Genomic DNA, 25,554 nt, shown 5'->3' with positions numbered 1-25,554 from the left:
ATGAAAAGACACAAAAGAAACAAATACATTTTCCTAAGTGAAGTCAATCTGAAAAGGTTAAATACTGTTGAATGATTCTAACTATATATTGTGGTGGGAAAGACCAAAGTGCTGACAAAAAAAAAGTGGAGGGCTGGAGCGATAGCACAGCAGGTAGGGTGTTTGCCTTGCAACTCGGGTTTGATTCCCAGCATCCCATATGGTCCCCCGAGTACCGCCAGGAATAATTCCTGAGTGCAGATCCAGGAGTAACCCCTGAGCATTGTCAGGTGTGACCCAAAAAGCAAAAAAAAAAAAAAAGTGGTTAGGATTGCTAGGATAACTCAATAATAAAAGCATCTGCCGGGCCAGAGTGATAGTAAAACAGATAGGGCATTTGCCTTGCACGCAGCTGACCCAGATTCAATCCTTGCCATCCCATATAGTCCCCCGAGCACTGCCAGGAGTAACTCCTGAGTGCAGAGCCAGGAAGAACCCCTGAGCATCCCCGGATGTGATCCAAAAAAGAAAAAAAAAAGTACCTGCCTTGCTAATGCAAATCCAAGTGTTTGATCCCAGTGACACCCACATATGCCAAACACAATTCTGGTCATGCCACAGTGTATGGGATCTCTAGCACACTATATCCAAGTAGTTTGGTTGTGTGGGAACCACAACCAAGATGTGAAAGCTTTGCAAGGATCAAAACCAAAAGTTGTGTGAGGGCCAAAGATTATAATATGGGGATTAAGGAACTTGTCTTGCATATGGTCGGCCCAGGTTCAATCCCCAATACCCCACATGGTCCCCTGAGTCCCACCAGGAATGAGACCTGAGCACAAAGCCAGGAGTAATCCCTAAGCACTGCGGGGTGTGCCCCCTCAAAAAAAATACGTTTAGGAATAAGGATCTGGAGAGATAATCCAGGAGGTAAGGTACTTGCCTTGCATGTAGTGGATCCTGGTTCAATCCCTAGTGCCACATATTGTTCTCCAATCACTACCAGGGATTATTCCTGAGCACAGAGCTACAAACAGTCCCTGAGCACCACTGAGTCTGACCCCCAAAATAAACAATTCTAAAAGACAAAAATTTGGGCTGAAGTGATAGTACAGCAGTAGGGCATTTGCCTTGCGCGCAGCCGACCCGGGTTTGATTCCCACATCCCATATGGTCCCCTGGGCACTGCCAGGATTAATTCCTGAGTGAAGAGCCAGGAGTAACTGCTGTGCATTGCTGGGTGTGACCCAAAAAGTCAATAAATAAATAAAAACAAAAATTTGGCATATCCATATAATGGAAAACCACTAAGCAATAGAAAGGAATAGATGATTGGTAGGTGCAATGACATGAACACATATCAAATGCCAAGTGAAAGTAACCAATGATAAATAAAATAGAATGATTCCATTTATATAAAATTCTAGAAAACGCAAATGAATAATATATAGTGGTGGGAGGTCAATTAGGCAAGTTGATGACAATGAGTGCTACAGAAAAGACAGGAGGAAAAGTGGAGGTGATGGATATGTTTGCCATCTTAAATGTGTTTATATCGAGGCTGAAGCGATAGTACAGCGGGTAGGGTGTTTGCCTTGCACGCTGGTTACCCGGATTCGATTCCCAGCATCCCATATGGTCCCTCTAGCACCGCCAAGAGTAATTCCTGAGTGCATGAGCCAGGAGTAACCCCTGTGCATTGCTCAGGGTGTGACCCAAAAAGGAAAAAAAAATGTGGTTATGTTTTTTGTAAATAGACATAGACTAAATACATTGATCAAACTTTGTCCAATTGTACAATTTTAAAAGATAATTCTTTAATATGTAGAGCTTTGGGGGGGCTGGAGAGATAGTATAGCAGGTAGTGTTTGCCTTGCACTCAGGCAACCCAATTCAGTCCTATGCTTAGCACTCCATATGGTCCCCATATGCTCAGGAGTAAGCCTTGAGTACTGCTGGGTGTGGCCCAAAATCCAAATAACATTAATAGAGATTTTTGTTTTGTGTTTAAGCCACACTCAGTGTGCTCGTGGTCTCTTTCAGCTTGGTACTTGGAGGTCCCAGTGTTCCAGCTTACAAGATATTTACTCCAGTCCTTTGCCCTTTCTCCTTGGCCCTTAAATAAAATACTACAAATAGGGTTGAAGCAGCCTGTAGAAATATCACCATAACTTAGTGTGTCTGCCTTGAACTTTATGTTGTCCTAAGTTCAAATCCCTGTGTCCCACATGTGAAGAGCATGATTTGATCCTGGTATTGATGCTGTCTGTGATCCCTGGCACAGAACGTCTAGCTGCACCACAACAAGATATCTATGAGCAACACAAAAAAGGTGCAACTATCCAGCATGCACTGCAAGTAAAAGAAGTGTGACTATAGAGGCAAGCAAAAAGTGTCCTAGTGCATTCTATCTGTATGATTGTAGGAGTCCAGATGCAAAACACGGAAGTGTTCCCTCTGAATCCCCAAGGGAAATACAGGGGAAAAATAAAAAATGTATGCAACTCAAAGTTGTAAGCAGTAAAATCCTGTTATATGCCAAAAGAGACTCTTTTGGGGGGAGTGGAAGGGCCGCATTCCCGGCTGTGTACTCAGGGATCACTCCTGGAGGTGCTTGAGGGACCATTTGGGTTGTCTGGGATTAAGGTCAGCTTCATGCAATGTAAGGGCCCTACCTGCTGTACTATCACTCCAGCACCTTCAAAAGATAACTCTTAAGAATTTACAATTGGAATTAGTTCTCTGATTCTTGCCTGATTGCACTTATAAAAGTGTTAAGGCTAATTATTAGAAGCCAAAAATTCTTCACAAGTAAATGCATAAATATGAGTGCCATGGCCATAAAATGGGACTCTGGCAAGCATGTTTGCGAGCACCATAGAAAACCCAATGGGAATCATAACTATTTCTTATAGGTCTCAACTAAGAATGAAAGCCCCAGCAGGAGTCATAGTACAGCAGGTAGGATGCTTGCATTGTATGTGGCAGATACTGGTTCAAACCCTGGCATCCCATATGGCCTCCTTTGCACTACCAGGAATAATTCCTGAGTACAGAGCCAGGAGTAACCCCTGAGCATTACCAGGTGTGGCCGCAAAATAAAACAAAATCAAAAAAGAACTAAAACTTTGGTGAGCACATGGACTGGTACTACAACTGAAAAGGAGTGAAAACCCACATGAGAACCATAAATGAACATGCGAGCACCACAACTTTGTTGGTGTGTGGTGCGTGATTTCCAGTAGCATCTTAACAACAAATGTTCAGGGGCCGGAGTGATAATACAGTGGTGAGGGCATTTGCCTTGCATGCAGCCGACCCAGGTTCAATCCCCAGCATCCCATACGGTCCCCTGAGCCATATCCCCTGAGCACTGCCAGGAGAAATTCCTGAGTGCAGAGCCAGGAATAACCCCTGAGCATCACCAGGTGTGAGCCAAAAAAAAATGTGCAGACGAAATGAGCAACCCTTATTCTTCACAACTAAATGAAGAGGGGATTGAAAAACAACAATAAAGAGTTAAAGCTACATACTGTCCTCCCAGATACTACTGCCCTTACTTCACTTCCCAAATGACTTCCACCTGAATTTGAGACTTACCATTGCAATGCATATCTATGTTTAGATCATATATTAATATCTATAAATAATATGTTGTTTATTAATATCCATAAATAATATCGCTGGAGCGATAGCACAGCGGGTAGGGCGTTCGCCTTACAAGCGGCCAACATGGCCGACCCGAGTTCGATTCCTCCGCCCCTCTTGGAGAGCCCGGCAAGCTACCGAGAGTATTCGATATGCCAGACACAGTAACAACAAAGTCTCCAATGGAGACGTTACTGGGCCCGCTCGAGCAAATCGACGATCAACGGGAGGGCCTTTACCTTTACCTTAATATGTTGTTTTGCATATTTTTATGATTTTATAAATTATACACTTTGAATCTATTTCTCCAACTTGACTTTGTGTTTGTGTGTATGTGTGTGTGTGCGTGTGCGCAAGCCACACCCAGAAGTGCACAGGGTTTACTTCCAGCTCTGCACTTAGGAATCACTTGTGGCAGGACTGAGGGATCATATGGGGACTGAACCTGGGTCAGCCTTTTGCAAAGCAAGCAGCCTCCCAACTGTACAGTCCCACCAAAGTCTTTTTCTGCAGCTACTGAGAGTGTACTTAATTCTGTGTCATACTCTGTATCATTCTGGCTCTATACTCAGGGATCACTTCTAGCTGTGCTCAGGGGATCATACGGGGGTTCCGGGGTTCAAAACCAGGTCGGCTGCATGTAAGGCAAAAGCCCTATCCACTGTACTATTGCTCTGGCCCCATCTTTAACATTATTATTATTATCACTATTATTTGCAATGCCATGGATGTTTTCCATCTAAAACCAGGCTTCGCATGTGCAAGGCAAGAGCTCTACTGCTGAGTCATATTCCTAGTCTAACACTTATTCTAACTCTATGAAATGCTTTCTAAATGAATATAACTGGCTATATGATAGCACAATTTTAATAATGTGGGAGTCACCTATAAAATGTTTTTTAATAGTTCATTGACTATGAGTACATCAGACTCCACTGTGGAGCCTTATGTTTATATAAGAACTCTCTCTGGCTATTAATGTTGAGGAGCAGATTTCCCTCACGGAGAAGTGAAAAAAAAAAAAGCAGGAAGCACACAGAGGTAGCAGGCTGGACCTGCCTCAGTGATCAGCAGCATTATGCAGTCATCATCCCTTTTGTCACCTAGCAACAAGCTGAACTCCTGAAATTCTCTTTCCTCACTCAGATTTAGCCTCAGAAGATAAAAGGAAAGTTTGCCTTTTCTTCTTCTTTCCTGGAAAGATGCAAAATGATATTATAGGCTCCTGGGTAAGAATGCATTAAATTGCTAATCCTGGCCCCTGTCCCTGGGGTAGTACCTGAAATTTGAATAAATCACGAGAGTAAAGCAATAAGGCTTCATCCAGCGCTCAGGCTGCTTGGAGCACCTGAACTGTCCACATCTCACCCTGACATCCTGAGGTGACCCCTGGAGCCTTAACTACTCCTTAAAACCCCTTATACTCATCAACCTCTAAGTCTACTATTACTCAAGATATTTGCTTTATTCCCCATCTCAAATTTCTGGAATTTGACTGCTCTCTAGCCTGGGTACATCTTGAAGGACAAAGACTGTTTGCTTCCATCTGTATATCTATGCCTAGCTCCTTGCCTGGCATGTAAAAATGACCCAGGAAATACTGCTAAACTAAACAGAAGAGAGAGCAAAGGCTATATGACAGAATTGACAGAGAAGCTGGTGACCCAAATCTTTGATGGGATGAAAAGACAAGGGGACTCCCACTCCTATTTAGGATCCCTTGTGAAGCCTGCTCTGGACAGGTTCTTTCTTTTTTTTTTTCTTTTTTTCTTTTTGGGTCACACCTGGCAATGCACAGGGGTTACTCCCGGCTCTGCACTCAGTAATTACCCCTGGCAATGCTCAGGGGACCATATGGGATGCTGGGAATCGAACCCGGATCAGCCATGTGCAAGGCAAACACCCTACCCGCTGTGCTTTTGCTCCAGCCCCTGGACAGGTTCTTTCTACGCAGGACTATAATTATGGTGACCAGATAGGCCTGCAGTCTTTAGGGAGCTCTCAGGAAGAGTTTGGGCTCTGAATCTTTGCCTTTGCTGTTCTACTGTGTAGCTCCTCAGTTGTGACTAAAGAAATAGTACAGGTGTTAAGGCACTTGCCTTGCGTGTGGTCAGCCCTAGTTTGATCCTCAGCATACAGTTCCCCAAGTATCACCAGGAGAGATCCCTGAGCACCAGGCAGGAGTCCCCTCCTCTCCCAGCAAATAGCCCTGTCAGGTGACCCAGCAGAGTTGAGGATGGGAGAAACTCTTTGACTGGCTCCTCTGCAGAGCTGTGCTGCCCCCTTGTTCTTTTTTTTCTTTTTTGGGTCATACCCAGCGATGCTCAGGGGTTACTCCTGGCTCTTCACTCAGGAATCACTCCTGGAAGTACTCAGGTGACCGTATGGAATACTGGGGATCGAACCTGAGTCAGTCACATGCAAGGCAAACTCCATCCCTGCTGTACTATCACTTTGGCTCCTCTTTGGTTCTTCCCTGGCCTCTGGACCCTAACTTTTGGGACTGATGGGTGGGCATTTGGATGGGATTCACCCTCCTGCCTGCCTTATTATAGTACAACAGTGGATTCTATGGGCACTACAGAGGTCAGTTCAGGAGTGATGGTGCTCGAGAATATCGCCATGCAGCCAAGCCGCAGCCTCCAGAAGTGTTTCTGCAACGATGTCAGGTACAAGACAGCCCTTGGGGGTGGGGAAGACAGGGGGATGCTGAGCAGGTTTCTGCTCCTCTCAGATTTCAAAAGCATCATCCCAGCCCTACCACAACTGAACTGACAAATGAGGCTAACCTTTCCCCAGGACACTCACGAGGCCTGGTTCTCCTCCTGAAATGGCAGATCTTCCCCCACAGAAGGCTGGCGAGGAGCCAGCACCAGACTGAACTCTCTTGCTCAATTCCTTCTAGAGGGAGGAAGAGTCAGATGAGAAGGTGATCCTGGAAAGAGATCCCCTCAAACTGTGGAAGGAAGCCTTAATTTTAGCCACAACTGCCCTCCATATTAGATTTCTTGATGCCAAGAAAGCCCATGGTCTAGTTGAACTTTACAGTTTGGAGGCCCAGGAATGAGTAGATGTCTTTGGTCAGGGAAGCAGTGTTGAAAGTGGCTTACTACCTCCCTACATGGCTGGTCAAGAAGGACTGGACTGGGATGATGGCAGAAGTGGCTGAAAAAAAGACTTCCAAAGAACAGGAGCGAGAGCTCAGGTCCTTCACTGTTTCCAGCCCGGAAACATGGAGGAGGCACCTGGATTTGTCTGTGTCCCAACAGTAAAAAGGTAAAAAACCCTTGGGGCTGGAGTGATAGTACAGTGGGGGAGGGGGTGGACGCTAGTGTCACATGTGGTCAACCCAGGTTGAATCCCCAAAACCTACTGGTCCCCCAAGCCCTACCAAGAGTGATTCCTGAGTGCAGAGCCAGGAGTAACCCTTAAACATAACTGAGTGTGTCCAAAAAAATAAGCCTGCTCAAAATAGGAGAACTCAGGAAAATGAAAATACGAAGGAGTATGTGTGGCAGCCTCAAGGAAAGGTGATCTTCACTACTCCTACTCTCCAAATGATTAGTACTTTTAGGTGAATGGACAAGGGGACAGCTTGGCTCTGAGAACCCTAAAGGTGAAAGAGATTTAAACAGGACCAGCCTCAGAGCAGTGGTGACCTCAGGTGGTAATCTCAGACAGAGAAACCCCCTCTCTCTTCTGCCCTCCACCCCCTTCCAGAACTTCACAGAGACCTGGGAAGTTAAGCCTGATAAATAGTAAAATTCAAGAACCTTCTGGGAAAGTGCAGAATAGAGGAGAAGGAAAGAACCCAGAAAAGTGTCTGGAACATACTCTGTCCACTGCAGCTTCCTTTTGTTTGTTTTTGGGGTGATAACTGACAGTGCTCATGAATTACTCCTGGCTCTGTGCTCAGAGATCCCTCCTGGTAGTGCTCAGGGAACCATATGGGGTGCCAGGGATCAAACCCAATTTGGTATTATCTCTCTGGCCCTGGAACATTGCTTCTTAATCTCTCCCCAGGAACAGAGGAACAGAATAGGAAACAAGTTTTGGGAAATGTTTTGATTGAAGCGAAGGCTAAAAAAGCTCTTATTAGCATTATCAGCAGCCCTAAAGAGCATGATCTGTTTGTCTTATTTGAGAGGAGGCCTCCCCTGCAGTGCTCTGGTGATAGGGGTCACTTCCAGCAATACTTGATCTAATGATTTGGTACTTCTCAGAGCCAGCAGTGCTGATGACCACTATGGCCACGCTCAGTGATATTTGGTGGACCCTATGGTGCTGGGGATTGAACTCAAGCCCGCAAGCATGTAAGACATGCACTCTAGCTCACTGAGCGAGTTTCCTGATCCATGATCTCTATATTTTGGACTCAGGTTGTATAAGTGCCAAGATGCCAAGTCTCATGGCTCTTTCCAGGTCTAAAACTGTTGTAATTAGACTTCTCAGGGAACACATTATATTTTCTTATTAGCTGAGAGATAACAGGTTTCAACTGGCTGGTTGTAGCTGTTGTGTTGAAAGGCTTCCAAGATGAGAAATCTACTTTCTTTACCTTGAGGCAGATAGAAATTTTGTTTTTGTCATTTTAGTGCAAGAAAATTCATTTCTTTTCTCTCTAAACAAAATTAATTTATTTCTAGCCTTCACCTTCCCACCTCTTGGGAACTGTAATACTCCATTCTATTTGTTTTTTGGGGATAGGGGGCACACCTGGCAATACTGAGGGAATACTCCTGGTTCTGCACCTAGGAATTGTTACTGGCAGTGTTCAGGGAACCACATAGTAACCCATTTGGCTCTGTGCAAGGCCAACACCCTATCCACTGTACTACCTCTCCAGCCCCTCTATTTATTCTTGAAGTCAGCAAGAGGCCTGGGGCTTGTGACTGGAGGCAAGTCATTTCTTGGTGGCTCCATGAAGCAGAGTGTTTCTGTTCCAATACTCCCACCCCACACCTCAGTGCAGCCACTCTCCCTTCTACACAAAAACACTGCTCCCTCTTCAGCGGAAATCCCAGCCCAAGCCCCACATTTATTAGGTCCATGCGTTTCACCACTCTGATGAGAAAGGAGCCCTCAATGGATTAGAAATAAAGATGCAGGTAAAATTCTCTCCAAGAATTCTCTGAACTGCCTGGGTTGGGAGGGAACCATGAACTTCTCCCACAGCTGTGAGAACAGAACTCAGATCAGTGGGAGTAAATAGATTATTCTGCCACTGTGAAAATAGTGGGTTTCCAAAGTCAGAACTGCCTGAAAACAGAGACATCCACTTTTTAAGTCTATGTATGGCTTTATAGCTGAAGATAGATAAAGGTGGGGGAGAAAATCGGAGGTCAATTAGAAAGTATCCCAGGCCCCCACATTTTCTTAGAATTAAGATTTTTATGGAGATCATTGTAGATCATAAGGAGTTATAAGAGAATAGCAATCACTCCACATTTATATTTTGCCCAATTCCCCCATATTTCAAAGCTAAAGTATAATGAATGGGTCAGAGAGTACAGCAGATAGGGTTCTTGCCTTACACGTGAATGAGCCAGGTTCGATCCCCCAGCATCCCATATGGTCCCCTGAGCACTGCTGGGTATATGAGCCCCCTACTAAAAAAAAAGCTACAGTATTATATCACTCCCAAGACTTATACACTGACGCTATATACTTCTCTTATTAAGATTTCTCCTGTTTTCCTTGTGAGTATGAGTATTAGGATCTACAAAATATTATTGGTACCAAGGACATAGCTCAAAGCACTGGAGTATATGCTTTGTATGTGGGAAGTCCTGGTTTCCCACTACTGCATGGTCCCCTGGGCCTTGCCAAGAACGATACCAAAACTAAAATAAACTGTTATCACCATATAGGTTTGTGTCTTCCCCAATCCTGTCAACTTCCTGTGCCACATCACAAGGGTTTCTGGAGTTGTTCCTTCATGATCACACTACCAGTCTCCCACTCCTCCACCCTTCTCACTCCTAGCATCCCCTTCCCCAATTTCTCTTCCATTTACATTCAAACTGCCACTTTAAAAAAATGTTCTAACTGGGGTCCAAAACATAGTACATCAGGCTGGGTATTTGCCTTGCATACCTCTGACCCTGGTTCAAACCCAGCACCTCATATGGTCCCTAAGCTCTTCCAGGAGTGATCCTTAAGTACAGAGCCAGGAGTAATCCCTGAGCACTGCTGGGGGTGACCCAAAAACAAAACAAAACAAAACAAAACAAAATGTTCTAGTCATGGGCTCTAGACTCCCTGAGTACCACTGGATGGGCCTCTATAAAAAAAAAAATCAGGGTGAATAAATAGTTTAGATGTTAATACACTTGCTTAGTTTGCAGCTGGGGCCACAACAATGTGTTGAAATTCTCCCACTACTTTTTTTTTTTAACACAAGAAAGGGAATTTTTAAAAAAAAATTTTATTAGTGAAACACCATGAGGTACAGTTGTAGACTTACAAATTTTTGTGTTTGGGTTTCAATTATACAATGATCAAATATCCATCCCTCCACCAGTGCCCATTTTCCACCACCACGGGTCCCAGTATCCCTCTCATCTCCCATCCCCCCCATCCCACCCTGCCTCTGTGGCAGGGTATTCCCTTTTGTTCTCTCTCTCCTTTTGAGTGTTGTGGTTTGAAAAAGAGGCATTGAGTGGCAATCATGTTTGGTCTATAGTCTACTTTCAGCATGCTTCTCCCATCCTGGGAGGATCCTCCCAACACCCTTTATTTGGTGCTCCCTTCTCTATCTGAGCTGCCTTTTCCCCTAGCATGTGTGGCTGGCCTCCAAGCCATGGAGTAAACCTCCTGGTACTAATCTCTGCCATTCATTCTTGGATGTTAGTCTCCTATTTTGTTATTTTATGTTCCCAGATGAATTCTGCCACTACTTATACCCCTATATACCACGAGGTATGGTTCCTGAGCATGGAGCCACATAAGACCTCTGGGCACAAGAACAAGGTGTGGCATAAGAACCAGGCGTTGGAGCCAGTGGTGCTCCCTGCCACCAAGAGAATAAAGAAATTAATGTTGGGAGGGAAAAAAGTATAGGAGTTAAGGTGCTTGCAGCAGACTTGGTCCCCAGAGCACCACCAGGAGTGATCCCTGAACACAGAGTCAGGAGAAGCCCTAAATATTGTTGGTTATGCATACCCCCCACCCCTAAAGAAAAGAAAAGAAAAGAAGAGAAAAGAAAAGAAATTAATGATATAAAAATGGAACTATCTTGTTCACAACGTTTGTGGACTGATCTTTTTGTTTGGCTGGTTTAAGGTCACACCCAGCTGTTATCAGATACTCCTAACTCTGCTCAGGGATCGCCCCTAGCAGGGCTAGGGGACCATATGGGTTGCTGGGAAACAACCTCAGGTCATCTGTGTTCAAGCCAAGTGTACTATCTGTCCACACCCTGACGACTGACATATTGCTCAGCATTATTTCCTAGAGATTCTTTCAGGTGCTGGAGCGATAGTACAGCGGGTAGGGCGTTTGTCTTGCATGCAGCTGACCCAGGTTTGATCTCAGGCATTCCATATGGTCCCCGAAAGCACCACCAGAAGTAAGTTTTGAGCTCAGAGCCAGGAGAAAGCCCTGACCATCACCAGGTATGGCCCCAAAACACAAACAAAAGTAAGAGATTATTTTAAGTTGTGTGTATCTGTGGTTTATTTAAATTGAGGACTACTTTACTATTGTGTATGTACCAATTTGTTTAATCATTCACCAATTTTTAAAATATCTGGACCGATTCCAGCTTTTGGCTCTTATAAATAAAGCTACTATGAACATGTATGTTTTGGAGTGAATGAAGGTTCCCATTCCCATGGAATAAATATCCAGCAGGGTAGTTGCAAAATCATAATAGTTGTAAAAGGCCCTCCCGTTGATCGTCGATTTGCTCGAGCGGGCCCAGTAATGTCTCCATTGGAGACTTTGTTGTTACTGTGTCTGGCATATCGAATATTCTCGGTAGCTTGCCGGGCTCTCCGAGAGGGGCGGAGGAATCGAACTCGGGTCGGCCATGTTGGCTGCTTGTAAGGCGAACACCCTACCCGCTGTGCTAATAGTTGTATGTCTAGTTTTTTTATTATTGTTTTCTTTTCTTCCCTTCCTTTTGTTTTGCAGTTGTGGTGGTGGTGATGTTCACTGTATGTTGGAGTATGTGTGTGGGGTAGGGAGCAGGGGGGCCTTTTTTTTTTGTTTGCTTGTTTTGTTTTGTTTTTGTCAATGCTCAGGAGTTACTCCTGGCTCTAAACTCAGGAATTACTCTTGGTGGCCTTCAGGGGACTATATGGTATGCTGAGGGTTGAACCCTCATGGGCCATGTACCAAAAAAAATGCCCTATCTGCTATACTATCACTCCAGCCCTATAATTTTTTAAAAAAAATATTTTTGTTTAGGGGGCCGGAGTGATAGCACAGTGGGTGGGGCGTTTGCCTTGCACGCAGCTGACCTGGGTTCGATCCCCGGCATCCCTTATGGTCCCCCAAGCACCGCCAGGAGTAATTCCTGAGTGCAGAGCCAGGAATAACCCCTAAGCATTTGCTAAGCAAAAAGCAAAAAAAAATTTTTTTTGTTTTGAAGTGACACCCAGTGATGCTTGGGGATTACTCTTGGCTCTGCACCCAGGAATTATTCCTGGTGGTGCTTGGGACCATATAGGATGCCAGGGATCAAACCTGGGTCAGTCACATGCAAGGCAAGTGCCCTACCCTCTGTACTATCACTCTGGTCCCTCACACACTTTTTTGGGAAAGGGATTTGGGCCACACACAGTGGCACTTGGGCTACTCCTAGCTCTATGCCCAGGGATCATTAATGGTGGTACTTGGGAACCACATGTAATGCTGGGGATTGAACTGAGGTCAGCTACCTTTGTCTGGCCCCACTTTTTAGTTGTTTGCTTTTGAGCCATACCCAATGATGCTCAGGGCTTACTTCCAGCAGGGTTCAGGGAACTAAATATGGTGCCACATACTGTGCCAAACACAGTAACAACAAAAGTCTCCAATGGAGACGTTACTGGGCCCGCTCGAGCAAATCAACGATCAACGGGAGGGCCTTTACCTTTTACCTTTATTGTGCCCTACTCACTGTACTATCACTCTGGCCCCACTTTTAAAATTTAGGGCCCTTTTTTCAGCAGTTCCAGTGAGAGGGCTGGGAGTCACTTCTGATAATACTCAGTCTTGATGGTTTGGTGCTCAGGCCAAGGAGTGCAGTGCTCAGGCTCAGTGGTGCTTAGGGAAGCCAACACATTTTAGGTTGTGGTGCTTATACATGTGCTAGCTGGGGGTCGAGATTGTCTAGCTGTGGTGTGCATGCACATTCTGGTTATAGAACTCAGTGGAGGGTCATCATGGTTACTCATATGCACGTTCACAATGAGTTACATCCATGTCTTTTACACTGCATGTCTTTTAGTTTCTGTGCTTTCTGGGGGCTGCACACTTTAGCTGTGTGACAGATACTGTACCCTCTATTCCAGTGCTGGGGGGTCCCAGACAGCAGTGTCCCTGGGACATGTAAGCAGCACTAGAGATTGAACTCTCAGCCTCTTCAACCTGCTTTCCAGACAAGCATTTTAAGACAGTGGGATACCATCTAGGCTAATTTTAAAACTAAACTCGTTTGGCGAAGTGGTAGTACTACTTTATGTTTTCACAGAGGCAGTTTCTCTGCATATCACCAACATTTGTTCTTGTTTCTATTTTTTAAATGCTCTGATTGATGGTTTTGATTGACATTTTCCTTATGCTTAATGATGTTAGTTAATTTCTCATGGGTTGTCATCTGTATATGCTCTCTGATGAAATGTCTCTAGATCTTTAGCCCATTTTTTAATTGGATTGGTATTTTAGTTTTGAGTGGTGAACATCCTTTTAACACTCAAGATACTAACTCCTTAATGGATATACAGTTTGCAAATATTCTTTTCCAGTCTGTCACTCTTCTTTCTTCCTCTTCACATTTAAAGTTTTTGAATAAGATTTATCAGGCCGGAGAGATAGTCCAGTGAGTAGAGCATTTGTCTTGCACACATCCAACCCAAGTACAATCCCCAGAACCTAATACGGGTTCCTGAGCACTACCAGGAGCAATCACTGAGCACAGAGCCAGGAGCAAGCCTGAGCATCACCGGATGTGGCCCAAAACCAAAACAAAACTCAAGAAAAGATTTGATTTATGTTTTCTTGCCTTTGGTGTCAAGACTACAACTCTCTGCCTAGCTCAAATGTTGATGTGCAGAGAAACTGGATCATTCATATATTCCTGGTGTATGCAAAATAGTACCAACACTCTGGAAAACAGTTTCACAGTTTCTTTTAAAAACTAGACATGTAACTACCAGCAATTGCACTGGCTGGCAATTGAAAGTAAGAAGATTTTCTCCTGTTTTTTTTTTTTTTCTAAAAGGGCTCTAGGTTTTCAATCTGTCATTTCAGCTTGCTGTATGAGGAATGAAAGGTAAGGCCAAGGTAGCTTCCCAACCTGGTGAAACTTTCATTCCATTGGATATTACCTCAAGCTGTCTTAGGCAAGAGAAGCAAAAGGGAGCATGTTTTAAAAAAACACACTATTACTGATTCAACCCTGAAATTCTGCTTCAGGAATCAGGGGTAGAGCTTAGCCCCTGACTGTTATCTGGGAACTTGCTGTCAGTTACTACCCCTAGCCCCAATCCAACCAAACCTGAACTCATCAGGAACTTTGTTTCAGTTTGCAGAAGTTGAAAAAAATGAGTGGCTGGGGAAAAGGGAATCTGTGGCCAGACACCAAGCACAGAGGCTGGATAAGATGGTCTCGTGAGAGATCTCTGCTGAGGTCCAGAGGTCTGAGAAAGGGTGTCACTATAGCATTTTGGGGGTTTCGTTTTTGTTTTTTTGCTTTTGGACAACACATGGCAATGCTCAGGGGTTATTCCTGGTTCTGCACTCATGAATTAATCCTGGCAGTGGTCAGAGAACCATATGGGAATCTGGGGACTGATCCCAGTTTGCTGCATGCAAGGCAAATACCTTACCCACTGTACATCATCCCAGCAGTTGCCTCTTTACTTGGGGGAATGGAGTGGGTGTATGGCTCCTTGGCCCCAAATGGGCCAAAGAAAATGCCCTGAGACCTTCTGTCCCTTTCCACTGATTTTGCAGCAAACGTATATAGAACACAGAGGCACGCTTCTCAGTGCTGAAGTTACAGATGTGGGCAAGACAATGATCTTTATTTATAACAAGCTTATGTTTTAGTTAGGGACATATAATGAGCTGTAACAGTGATTAATCCTGTATCAGATGAGAGAAAATGAAGAGTTGGAGTCCAGGAATGACTAGTGTAGTACTCAGGAAATGAGGAGTCATGGCCAGCTTGGAAAGGGCTCCCAAGCGAAAAGAAAGGGCGCAAAAGCCAGGTGTGCATATTTGAGGTGGAAAGGAGGCAAGTATGGCTGGAGGTAATAAGTGTATTCAATGTCACTTGAGTGTCATGACCCACCACAAAGATTTTGACTTTTACAATTTTTTCTTAACAAAAACAAAACAAAACACAGAAATGAGGCAGAGGGGCTGGAGGGATAGCATAGCAAAGGCATTTGCCTTCCACACAGCCAACCTGGGTTCAATCCCCTGCATCCGATATGGTCCCCAGCACCGTCAGGAGTAATTCCTGAATTGCAGAGCCAGGAGTAACTCCTGAGTATTACCGGGTGTGACCAAAAAAAAAAGGTGAGGCGGAGTAATGATCCCAGCTTGAGCACATATTAAAGGAGGTATCAGAGGGCTGAAGTGATCGTAAAGTGGGAAGGGCACTTGCCTTGCACCTGGCCAACCCAGGTGTGATTTCTGAACCTGCCTAGAGTGATCTCTGATTCCTGAGCACAGAGCCAGGAATAAGCCCTGAACACTGCCTGGTGAGGCCCCACAAAGGGAAAAAAAAAGGGAGGGGGAGAAAAAGAGAGAGAGAGAGAGAGAGAGAGAGAGAGAGAGAGAGAGAGAAAGAAAGAAAGAAAGAAAGAAAGGAAGGAAGGAAGAAAGGAAGGAAGGAAGGAAGGAAGGAAGGAAGGAAGGAAGGAAGGAAGGAGGTATCAACAGGATTTCCTGGCACGTTGGATATAGCATGAGAAAGAAAAGAACCAAGGGCATTTTGAGGTGCTTGGAGGCACTAGCTGCCAAGACCTAAACTGGGAGAAGGCAGTATGTGGGTCGGGTCTGGGGAATGATCCAGAGCTCTGCCATGTGCTTAGAAATTCCCATTAAGCATTTACATGGAGAGATAGAGCAGGCAGTGGAGACTTAGAAGAAAACTCAAAGCAAAGAGAAATTTCTGTTTCTAGGTGGTTTTGAGAGCCAGGAGCCTGGTGGGTTGTGTCTGAGGAGGTAAGAGCAAACTGTAGGGGAGGAGGTAGTTAAAGCCTTGTCCTGAGTGATCAGGAGTTAAAAGACCCAGAGTGAAAGAGGAATCACTTCCTCTCTCTAGAAGATGCTTCAGCCTCTTCCTCAATCAGTAGTTTATTGCTGCTTCTGCTTTGGGGTCAAATGCCAGAATGAGCTGTCCCAGGAGTAAGGTGTTGATTTCATTTACATCTATTTTTCAGGGTGTTGGTAGTTTGGTAAGTTAGGACTGGTAGCTTCTGGAAGCTTCCCTGTATCATGGACTCTAAGGTAATATCAAATAAGTATAGGTAAGCATTATTTCCACCCATTCACTATCTTTCTCACTATCTTTCAAGGTGCCAGTAAAGCAACACTACTTCTCCAAGCATGACAACCGCACTTCCTATGACAAAGTGAGTGTTGCAGAAATGAAGACTCTCAGCCAGGGTAAAGTTGAAGTAGGGTGGCAGGGATGACATCTCAAAGAGGGAGACAGCCTGACACAGAGGACTAACTGTCTCCTAGACAGTTTCTGTCATCTGGGGCATGGCCCATCCCTGAACAGAGGGGGACTCTGCTCTGGGATCTACCTGACACTGGACAATATGCATTCCCCCGGGGTCACTAGCTTTCTGGGGTCTTCATGGGGAAGGGGGCAGGCCAAAGAGGTTGAGGTCCAGGCCAGGCTTAGGTTTAGGAGAGACTCACAGAAGAACCTCGTGCCCAAACTGCTGCTGACTGTGAGTCCTTTGTGAAGGGGCCCTACTGGCTGCTGCAGGGGATCGGGAGGCGGAAAGACCTACAGCATCTGTGGCAGCAGCACACCTTCCTGCGCTGGGCACCGTGTGAGCTGGAGTTAAGTCAACAAGCGCCCCACATGACCTCCTACCGGACCAGTTTCCAGAAAGAACCAGGATTCAATGACCTCCCCCAGCGCCTTGTTCACTTTGTACAGCTCCAGCCACCCACTGTCAACACCACATACCAGCAGAACTTCTGCCAACCCTTACGAGACGGTCACTGTGGAATCGACACAGTACAGCCCAAGACCCTAGTCTCCCCAGTACCACTGCCTGACCTCCCGGAGCTCCTGAGGCCTAGGCCGCTGCAGCACTATCTTCATAACGGGGTCTCTGAGTGCCTCAACTGGTCCATTAAAGAATGACTGGCATGGAGGTCCGTCTGTACTTGCAGCCTAGGGGAGCTGAGAGATTGGAGAGCAGCGGGCACTGGCCTGTACTACACCTGGCTCTCATGTTGCTTGTTCCCCGGCGCTAAGTGCTTGGCAGCCTTCTCATTGAGAAGGGAGCAGGTGGGCAGAAAGCTAAGTGTCCAGAAGTGTTACCAGGGCTTCAAAGACCCCCGAACTTCCTTCCTGAAGCATGCCCAGTTGTGAGTCCCTGCACTGAGTGGCCACACAGCCCAACCCAAGAGGTACCTTTCCAACAGTCAGGTCTAGGGCACCCCTGCCAGAGGCTACTCTCTCTTTGACAAGCTGAAGGCATCCTACCCATGATGTTTGAGGTCACTTTCTGAGCACTTCTCTAGTCATCCCTGTGAGGTCTGTAACACCAGGACAGTAGGGCAAAGTGGTCATCTGATGGCACCACATGAGCAGCTGTGACCCCTAGGTCAGGAGTCACAGCCAAGAGGCTCCTTGTGGACTGTGTCTCTGAGAGACTCAAGGGGCTGCAGGAGCAACACAGTATCTACATCAGGGGCAACACAGCAGATATTAGCAGCACTTTACTTCCACATCTGAACTCCCTGGGTCCTCACAACAGCCCTGTGAGGTAGGTAGGGCCATAAGGTTTCAGAGATCCCCATTTACAGATGAGGATGCTGAGGCACAGAGAGGTGAAATGACTTGCCCAAGGTCACAGCCAGAAGTTCACAGGGCCCAAAGCTAACATGGCCTTTTGGAAGTTCCTGCATCCACTTCTTTAGTCCCTTTGTGTCCTCCACTCTCTTTGAATGCTTCTGAGTCCCGAGGGGACTCTAGATGCTCTAGGAATCCCCACAGGTGGGCCTTGTCCTGTTCAACTCCAGGCAGAAAAAGAGATCACATGAGGCAGGAGGTCAGCCTACTTCCCAACTGGACAGAGGGCTCAGCAGGTTCCATAGCAAGGGCGGAGCCAGGAATGGTCATGAATGAATGGTGGTAAAGGTGGGTGTAAGCATATGTGTGTCTTGTGCTAAAGACGAAGGGCCCCCCAGGTCCCCGAGGTGGTTCTTCAGTGCCCCCCCTTGTACCTCCCATATCCCATCCCAGAGCCACAGTGAGCTTCCTTAGCAGTAGGAGCAGCTAAAGACATCTGCCCGTGGTACCGAACTGCTCCAGCAGACAGGCATTCAGACTCCATCACGAAGACACAGTGCTTCCACGGCTTGGCTGGGACCCTGGGCCACACCCCCGATAACAAACAGCCGTGGCCCAGCTTGCAGACTTGAACAGGAGCAGCGTGCCGTGGGTATGGCAGGTAGTGCCTCCCAGCGCCGCCGGGCAAGGCTGAAACCCTCCACAGAGCCCAGAGGGCATGGTTGGTTTCCTGCAGAAATGAGATAGAGGTTAGAGAAGGCACCAGGGCTCGAAGTCTTTTGCTCCCTGAGCCCAGGCATCAACCTAGGACGGATTTGAAATCAGTGCCTTATTCCCCTCTCTGTCCATTCACCAGTGGATTATTTGTCCACTGACAATTATCATTCATTCAGCCACCATTTGCCCGGATGCTTTGTGCTACACCTGTGCTGATAGAGACCTCAGTCAGGTGCTGAGAGGAACCCCTCCCCAAAAGTTGGCCCACACAACACAAACCACACCCTGCCCATCCACATTGGGTAAGGGGTGCTCACAAAGCCCTGCATTCCAGGGACCAGAGCAAGAGTACAGTGGGTAGGGTACTAGCCTTATACATGACTGACTAGGTTCGATCCCCCACATCCAATATGGTTCCCTGGGGCCCTGCCAAGCATGATCCCTAAGCAGATGCCTGTTTAGGTCCATGAACATCACTGAGTAAGACCCAAAAAACCGAACCAAAACAAAACAAATCCCTGTCCCTTGGATGATGACAGAAGGGGAACCCCCCCAACCTCCAGACTCACCAAGGCCCCCTATGGCCACGATGTGGCCTCCAAGAGAACCAACCACAAAGTCGGCCCTCTTATCCTTCATACGCAGGCTGCGGGGCAGTCTGGTCCAGGACCCTGCAAGAAACTGGAGGTCAGACCTAGCCACACTCATACCGCACCCCTCCATCCCTCTGAGAGCCAGAGAACAGCCCACGGCAGCCCCTGCTTACCGTGCTCCAGGTCGAACATCTCCACAGTGTTGACAAAGTGTGGGCGGGAGTAGAAATTGTGGGGCCCAGGCTGCTGCAGGCCACCCAGGCTAAAGACGCTGCCTTCGGCCATGGCACAGCCAGCAAAGGCCCGGCGGCTGGGCAGGCTTGGGTGTCTGGTCCAGGTCCGGGCCTCCAGATCAAAGGCCTCAAAAGCAGTCACTGGGAGCTTGCCTTGGCGGCCCCCTGCCAATGGAATCAGGCACCTGGGGGGAGCCCAATAGCCTGGCAGGCTCCTCCTCCTCCATCACCGGACCCAGCTCTCCTACCCCCTCCACTAGACCTTCTGGCAGACTGCTCACTCACAGACCCTCAGGTACAAGGGGCTGATCTCCCAGTCCCTGCAGGCCATAGGAGACCAGAGCCTCAGCAGGCCTGGCTCACAACTATTTTCATTCAAGACCACCGACTGATTCCAGTCAGCTACGTGAAAGGAATAAGCGTGCTGCACCCTTCCCCTCATCCTCAGGCTCTTACCTAGGACATAGATCTTGTTCCCGTGCAGGAAGGTAGAGGCCCCGTAGCAGGGCGTGGGCATGGAGGGTAGGGAGAGCCAGCAGTCCCGACGGGGTTCATAGACCCGGACCTGGGCCTGGGGAGCCGTGTCGGGACCCATTCCCCCCAGAGCATACACCATACCATCTGCAGAGAAAAGAGTGGTTCAGACTGGCCCCTAGCCTGGCCAGCGCACCCCACCCTGAGAGCCCCTGATAAGGTTTAGTTGTTCCGGGAGAAGGTAGGGGGTGGCGTATGTGTTTATGATGTCTTTCTCCAGCAGCAGAAACCCTGCTGCGAGCCTGGAGTGGGGGCTGGAAGAGTAGGGCTCCCACTCTGACCAAGACCCTCCAAGTGAAGAGCAGGAGGCAGCTGATCTAATTATAATCCATCTTGGTCTCCCTGGAGACGCTATGGCAACCAAGCCTGACATCCAAACAGGACTGGTGGTCAGACCTTGAGGCCATAAGGTGAGGAGGGGGGTCCTCTGAAGGAAGGGAGGGAGAGAGGGTTTAAACCAAGGCTGTGGGCATGTAGGAATCTTCTGGGCTTGGGGCTCAGACAGGGGAAGGGGCAATCTGGATATAAGTGGCGGGGGGGTGGGGGGCGTGGGGGGTGCTGGGAGAGGGGTTTGGGCTTGAAGGATAGAGGCGTTAGCCACAAGGCTTCCATAAATGAGCAAACCCACCCTTTCACAAGAGGAGGGTCTTGCCCTGTTACACCCTCAGGGTCAGCTGGGAGGTCAGTCAGACTCATCTGGAGTCTGGAGGCTTCCATGGCAACTGTCCCTGGGCCACCATGGCCTTTGTCCACCTCAGGCTCCCTGGTGTGTATGTGTGTGTATGGGGAGGGGAGAATCTAAGCACTTGCTGGGCTCTGAGCCAAGGCTCTGCTCCACTCCCCCTCCCCCGGACTATTTATAACTGTGGGAGTCATTGGACACCCCTCCCTGTCTCAGAGAGGGGGACTGGGGCAAGGAGGTGCCAGCCTAGAGCCCCATCTAGGCTCTGCCTCCCACCTTCCAGTTGGAAAAGGCAGTTAAGGCTGCTAAAAGCCCAGCACAGGGGCCAGAATCATAGTACAGCAGAAAGGCTTGTATACGGTCACCCCAGGTTCAATCTCTAGCATCCCATTTAGTCCTCCAAGCTCCATGCCAGGAATAATTCCTGAGAGCAGAGCCGTGAGTTAGCCCTGAGCACCACTGGATATGGCCCCCAAAAAAAAAACAAAAACAAAAAAAGAAGAAAAAAAAAAAGAAAAGAAAAAAAGCCCAGCTCAGAGCTAGGCAGGGCAGGACACAGAAGAAAGTCATGTGCAGGGAACCCAGGCACAAATTATAGCTCTATCCAATCTCAAAGAGAAAGGGTCCCCTGGGGCACTGGAGGGTCCTTCCTTGCAAGTCCACTCACCTCTCTCCACAGTCGCGACCCCCATGGCTGCCTGAGGGAGGGTGGCACGGCGCTCCCAGCGGCCCTCGTCAGCCAGGAAGGCCTCCACAGCAGCTACGGGGCTCTGGCCCTCATCCACGCCGCCCACCACTAGCACCTGCTTGCCCAACACCACAGCAGCTGCACCAGCCCGGGCCGTGGGTAGAGGGGCCAGTGCCAGCCATGTATGGGAAGCCATGTCCAGTGTCTCAGCAGTGTCCAGTGGCAATCCAGCACGGCCACAGCCCCCCAACACAAGCAGGTGCCCATCCTGGTATGCCACGGTGCCATACACTCGGCAGGTGGGCATGGGTGGGAATACCTGCCAGGCAAAGGCCCGGCCACCTCCCGTGGCCATGGTGTTCACCTCCAGTGGCAGGCCATGCTATCTGGTCATGCCGCAGGCCTAGTGAAGGCCATGATGCGGCCTCACCTCCACTCTGCAAGGTGGTAGGACTACAAGGGGAGTCTGCCGGGTCCAGACACCTTGCTTTCACCTGGAGGAAAGAAGGAATACAGGTCAGCGCCACTGCCCAGGCAGGAGGAGCACCAGCCCTGCTGGCCAGAACACTGGACTCCAGATACCAGACAACTTCCCCCCACCTTCGCAGGGAACAGTAGGGGTCCTCCTATCCCCTGCCCTTACCTAGGGGCTACCCAGTCAGATCTGGGTCAAGGTGGGAGGTAAGAAGATGACGCCACACTAGCCCGGTTTCCCTCAACAGTTTCACCCTGGGGGTCTGCACCAGCACTGTTCCCTCCCCCCTGGCTAGCTTCCAGGGAGCCTGTGCAGTCATCAGGGTCTGACACCTGCTGTCAGGGATCAAATTCCAGGGCATCCTCCCCATCCTCTGGGGCCCACCCCACAGTCTATCCATCCCCACCAGCATGAGGCTGAAACCCGGGGGATGGAGAAACGTTTGGAATTGGAAAGGGAGCAGCAGATGTTGGGGGTCCCACATTTCCCCGTAAGGGCTATCCTCGATTTGCCCATGCTAGATTCCCGAGGCCAGCCTTTCTAGTGTCCAGAAGAGGGGAGAGGTGGATTTGGGGATCCATGAGCACTGGACACTCGGGTCCCAGAACCCAGGGCGTTTCCAGCAGGAATGGGCAGCTGGACTCTGGGGTTCCTTCCCAGCAGATCCCTAAGTTACCCAGCCTCTGTTTTCCCTTAACCACACTCCAGTGACCCCCGGTGCCGGGGCCTCCCAGCCCCAAACTTCCAGCTCTGGGAGGGGGGGCGGGTCCGAGCGGGAGCACCTAGGATTCAACACCCCGCGCCCCCCACTTGCCCTGGGCGCGGCCCCCGTGGGACTCACCGGCCCGGGCTCGGGCGCCTCCGGGGCGTGGGGTCCGCCGTTCGGCGCTGCGGGTGCGGGCTGTGGCTGGGGCTGCGGCCGGGCTCCGGCGGGGCTCCCGCTTGGCTCCGGCGCGGGGCGGGGCTGGACGGGGTCCGCCCCTACTCCCCACCCCCCTCCCCGACTCGGGAAAACCTCTCCTGGCTTTAACCCTGCACCTGCCGTGGCCGGAGCAGGACGAGGAGACCCACCGTCACAAGCAAGCCGGGGAGCCGGGCAGGTGGACTTGTGGACACTGGGCCTGCCTGGGACTGGGGGGTCGGACCTCGGGCAGGGGGAGACATGAGGCGGCGGTGAGCGGCACACGTGTGATGCAGGGCTGCTCTGGGCAGAAGCCAGCCGCGAGCACCGGGAGGTGGGGCGAACCCGCAGAACCAGGGGGCACAAAGGCGCGGGCGCCCGCCCATCGACTAGCGAGCTCTCGGGAGTCCGACCACGGGCTTCGCAGCGGCGCCCCCTGGAGGCCACTTGGGGCGTGGCTCGAGCCTCGATTAGGGCCCGTGGGCTGAGTTGCGCTGCCCCAGACTCGCAGCACAGTGCAGAACGGGACCCACGGTGCACCCCGAGGCTAGGAAGAAGCGGAAGAACAGGCAGAGGCAATCTCAGCACACCGCAGGCCTTCCCACAGGGTGGGGAGTTTTATTTTTGTTTGTGTTTGGGTGGGAGTAGGAGGGTGAGGAGAGTGGGTTTTCTCTGAACAGGGGATGAGCATAGAGAGCCAGAGGCCCTAAGACCTCCAAGGCAGCTCACCAGAAGACAAAGAACCAAGTTGGCAAAAGGGCAGAAGCACCAGTGAAGAAGTGGCCAGGAAACAGGGAAAGCAGTCAATCATGGGGGGTTGTCATCAAGCGTTACCACTGAGGACAACAGGGATCCAATGCTGCTGGGAAACTGTGGGGAGCAGTGTAGGCCATGGGTCTCATAGAGTCCTGGCCCCAACCCAGCAAGGATTGCTGGAGTACTCAAATTTCCATCCGGCATGGGCTGAGAGCTGCCTGGGGCCATTAATCCCCTAGCCTGATTGATGGGGTCCCTGGAAGGCCAACAGAAATTTCTGGCAAAATCAGAAAAACGCAGTCCCTTGCAGGGACTGGTGATTGGAATTAATTGATCTGCATGGAAACATTGATGTGAAGGCCAGTTGCAGATACTAGCCAGAAGGCTTCCACCCTCTCTTGCCACTCTGCCTCTGACTTGCTTCTTACTTTGGACACTGGTACCATCCCTCGTGGAGTGTTCACACAGATCTGCAGGACCCTACCCCTTACCTTCCTCAGTATTCCCTTTCCAAGCTCCCTCCCCTCTCTTTACAATCTCCCTTTAGATACCTTCCAGGACTCCAAATTTCTTCAGTCTCCTCTTTCCTCTCTTGCCAAGCTCTTGAAACCATCTGCTCTCACAGGCTCAACTGCCTCGATCTCTGCAGTTTGGTTTGCTACCTCACTCCCCCAAGTCACCACGGAATACCACGAGCTAAGACTAGGAAATTCCTATGGGTTCTTTGTCTAAACTGAAATCTATTTTTTTGTTGTTGTTGATATTTTGGGGGCATACCTGGAAATGCTCGGGTTTGCTTCTGCTCAAGAGTGACCTCTAGTGATGCTCAGTGGACCATATGTGTCGCTAGGGATAGAACCAGGGTCAGCTGCATGCAAGACAAGCACCTAAAATCCTGCACTTTATGCAGTTGTGCTATAACTATAGTGATACAGTTGGGGACTGGGAGCATTAAATGCCAAGGTGGTACTTTTAGAGTTCACTGCTGGGACTCCACCCTGGGATCCCCACCCTCTTATCTCTATCTGGACAAGGGACTAGAAGCACTGATCCCAGAAGAGTAGGAGAATTACTTTTTTTTCTGCTAATAGGCTATGTTTGTGGTTTGGGGTCTCTCTTTTTTTTTTTTTGGCTTTTTGGGTCACACCCAGCAATGTTCAGGGCTTACTCCTGGTTCTGCACTCAGGAATTACTCCTGGCATTGCTTGGGAGATCATATGGGATTGCAGGGATTGATTCCAGGCTGGCCCCACGCAAGGCAAATAGTACTACCCGCTGTATTGCTCCAGCCCCCTAGATAGGCTATGTTTGAAGGCACTGAATACTCCATCAAGACTCAATCCCTGGAAAGCTCAGGAGCACCAGGTAAGAGTAGGTGAGAATAAGGTTAGGGTGGAGTGGATATTATCTTCCATGGGAGTCTCCAGACCCCACTTTATAAGCCCAGAAGAGTCAGAGAGTCCATGGGATAAATCACCTAACCACCCTCCTGTGACTGGCCATGGACTCTCACCTGTCCCCAGCTACCACACTTGGCACCACTGGATGTGTCAGCATTCAAGAGTTGTGGCAGTAGTCTTTGACCCGAGTGCAAATGCCCCTACGATTCCATTCATGAAATTAGCCCAGAATTCTCAGCCTGGATTTAAGAGCCTTTAGTCAGAGCTGTGGAGACTATTCTGACTTCTCTAGGTTTTTTTTTGTTTGTTTGTTTTTTTACATATTTGGAAGTTCTAAGGGAAGAGAGAGAGGAGAACACGCTCAAGAGAGAACATGGGTTTCTCTTGTGGCGAGACAGCGAGCCCCAATGCATATCCCAGAATTAAAGTATGAAGGTATAACAATACACATTTCAAGAGGGGAGATGCAGGCAACATATGTTCAGGTACCACATGCACTTGGACACCAAATGTGCTCAGCAGCAACACATGGGCAGAGGCAGCACATGGGCTCAGACAGCACATGTGCCCCTCTTGTTATTTTGACTGGTGTCTTCCCATCATCTGGTGGTGATTGGGCAGCTGACCCTATACCTGGGACTCCTTTGCTTTCTTCAGGGCACAGGTAGAAAGACTGAGGCTAAAATCTCCCGAGAGAAAGTGCAGGAATTCTGAACAGAGTTAAGACTGGAGAAAGGACTTCCTGCCA

At 48.7% G+C, this 25,554-nt stretch overlaps 2 protein-coding genes across 2 annotated transcripts; one reads left to right on the top strand and one right to left on the bottom strand.

The window, feature by feature from the left end:
• The first annotated feature begins 4,814 nt into the window (after window positions 1-4,814).
• On the top strand, window positions 4,815-17,173 carry CUNH3orf84 (chromosome unknown C3orf84 homolog). Its single transcript, XM_056129690.1, has 4 exons — window positions 4,815-4,856; window positions 6,183-6,296; window positions 16,365-16,421; window positions 16,766-17,173. Exons 1-4 carry the CDS (start codon window positions 4,830-4,832, stop codon window positions 17,171-17,173), a joined length of 606 nt encoding a protein of 201 aa, XP_055985665.1. The 5' UTR covers window positions 4,815-4,829.
• Window positions 17,174-17,736: 563 nt separating this feature from the next.
• Window positions 17,737-23,158, bottom strand: KLHDC8B (kelch domain containing 8B). The gene is made up of 6 exons (XM_056129347.1): window positions 22,591-23,158; window positions 21,254-21,768; window positions 19,827-19,991; window positions 19,311-19,535; window positions 19,114-19,215; window positions 17,737-18,557 (listed from the first exon to the last, which is right to left on the bottom strand). Exons 2-6 carry the CDS (start codon window positions 21,627-21,629, stop codon window positions 18,361-18,363), a joined length of 1,065 nt encoding a protein of 354 aa, XP_055985322.1. The 5' UTR covers window positions 21,630-21,768; window positions 22,591-23,158; the 3' UTR covers window positions 17,737-18,360.
• Window positions 23,159-25,554: the final 2,396 nt, after the last annotated feature.

This window comes from Sorex fumeus, unplaced genomic scaffold (assembly GCF_029834395.1).
Source record: "Sorex fumeus unplaced genomic scaffold, SorFum_2.1 ptg000072l, whole genome shotgun sequence".
Taxonomy (NCBI): domain Eukaryota; kingdom Metazoa; phylum Chordata; class Mammalia; order Eulipotyphla; family Soricidae; genus Sorex; species Sorex fumeus.
Note: the sequence above shows the minus strand (reverse complement) of the source record. Positions and strands in the feature narration are given on the sequence as shown.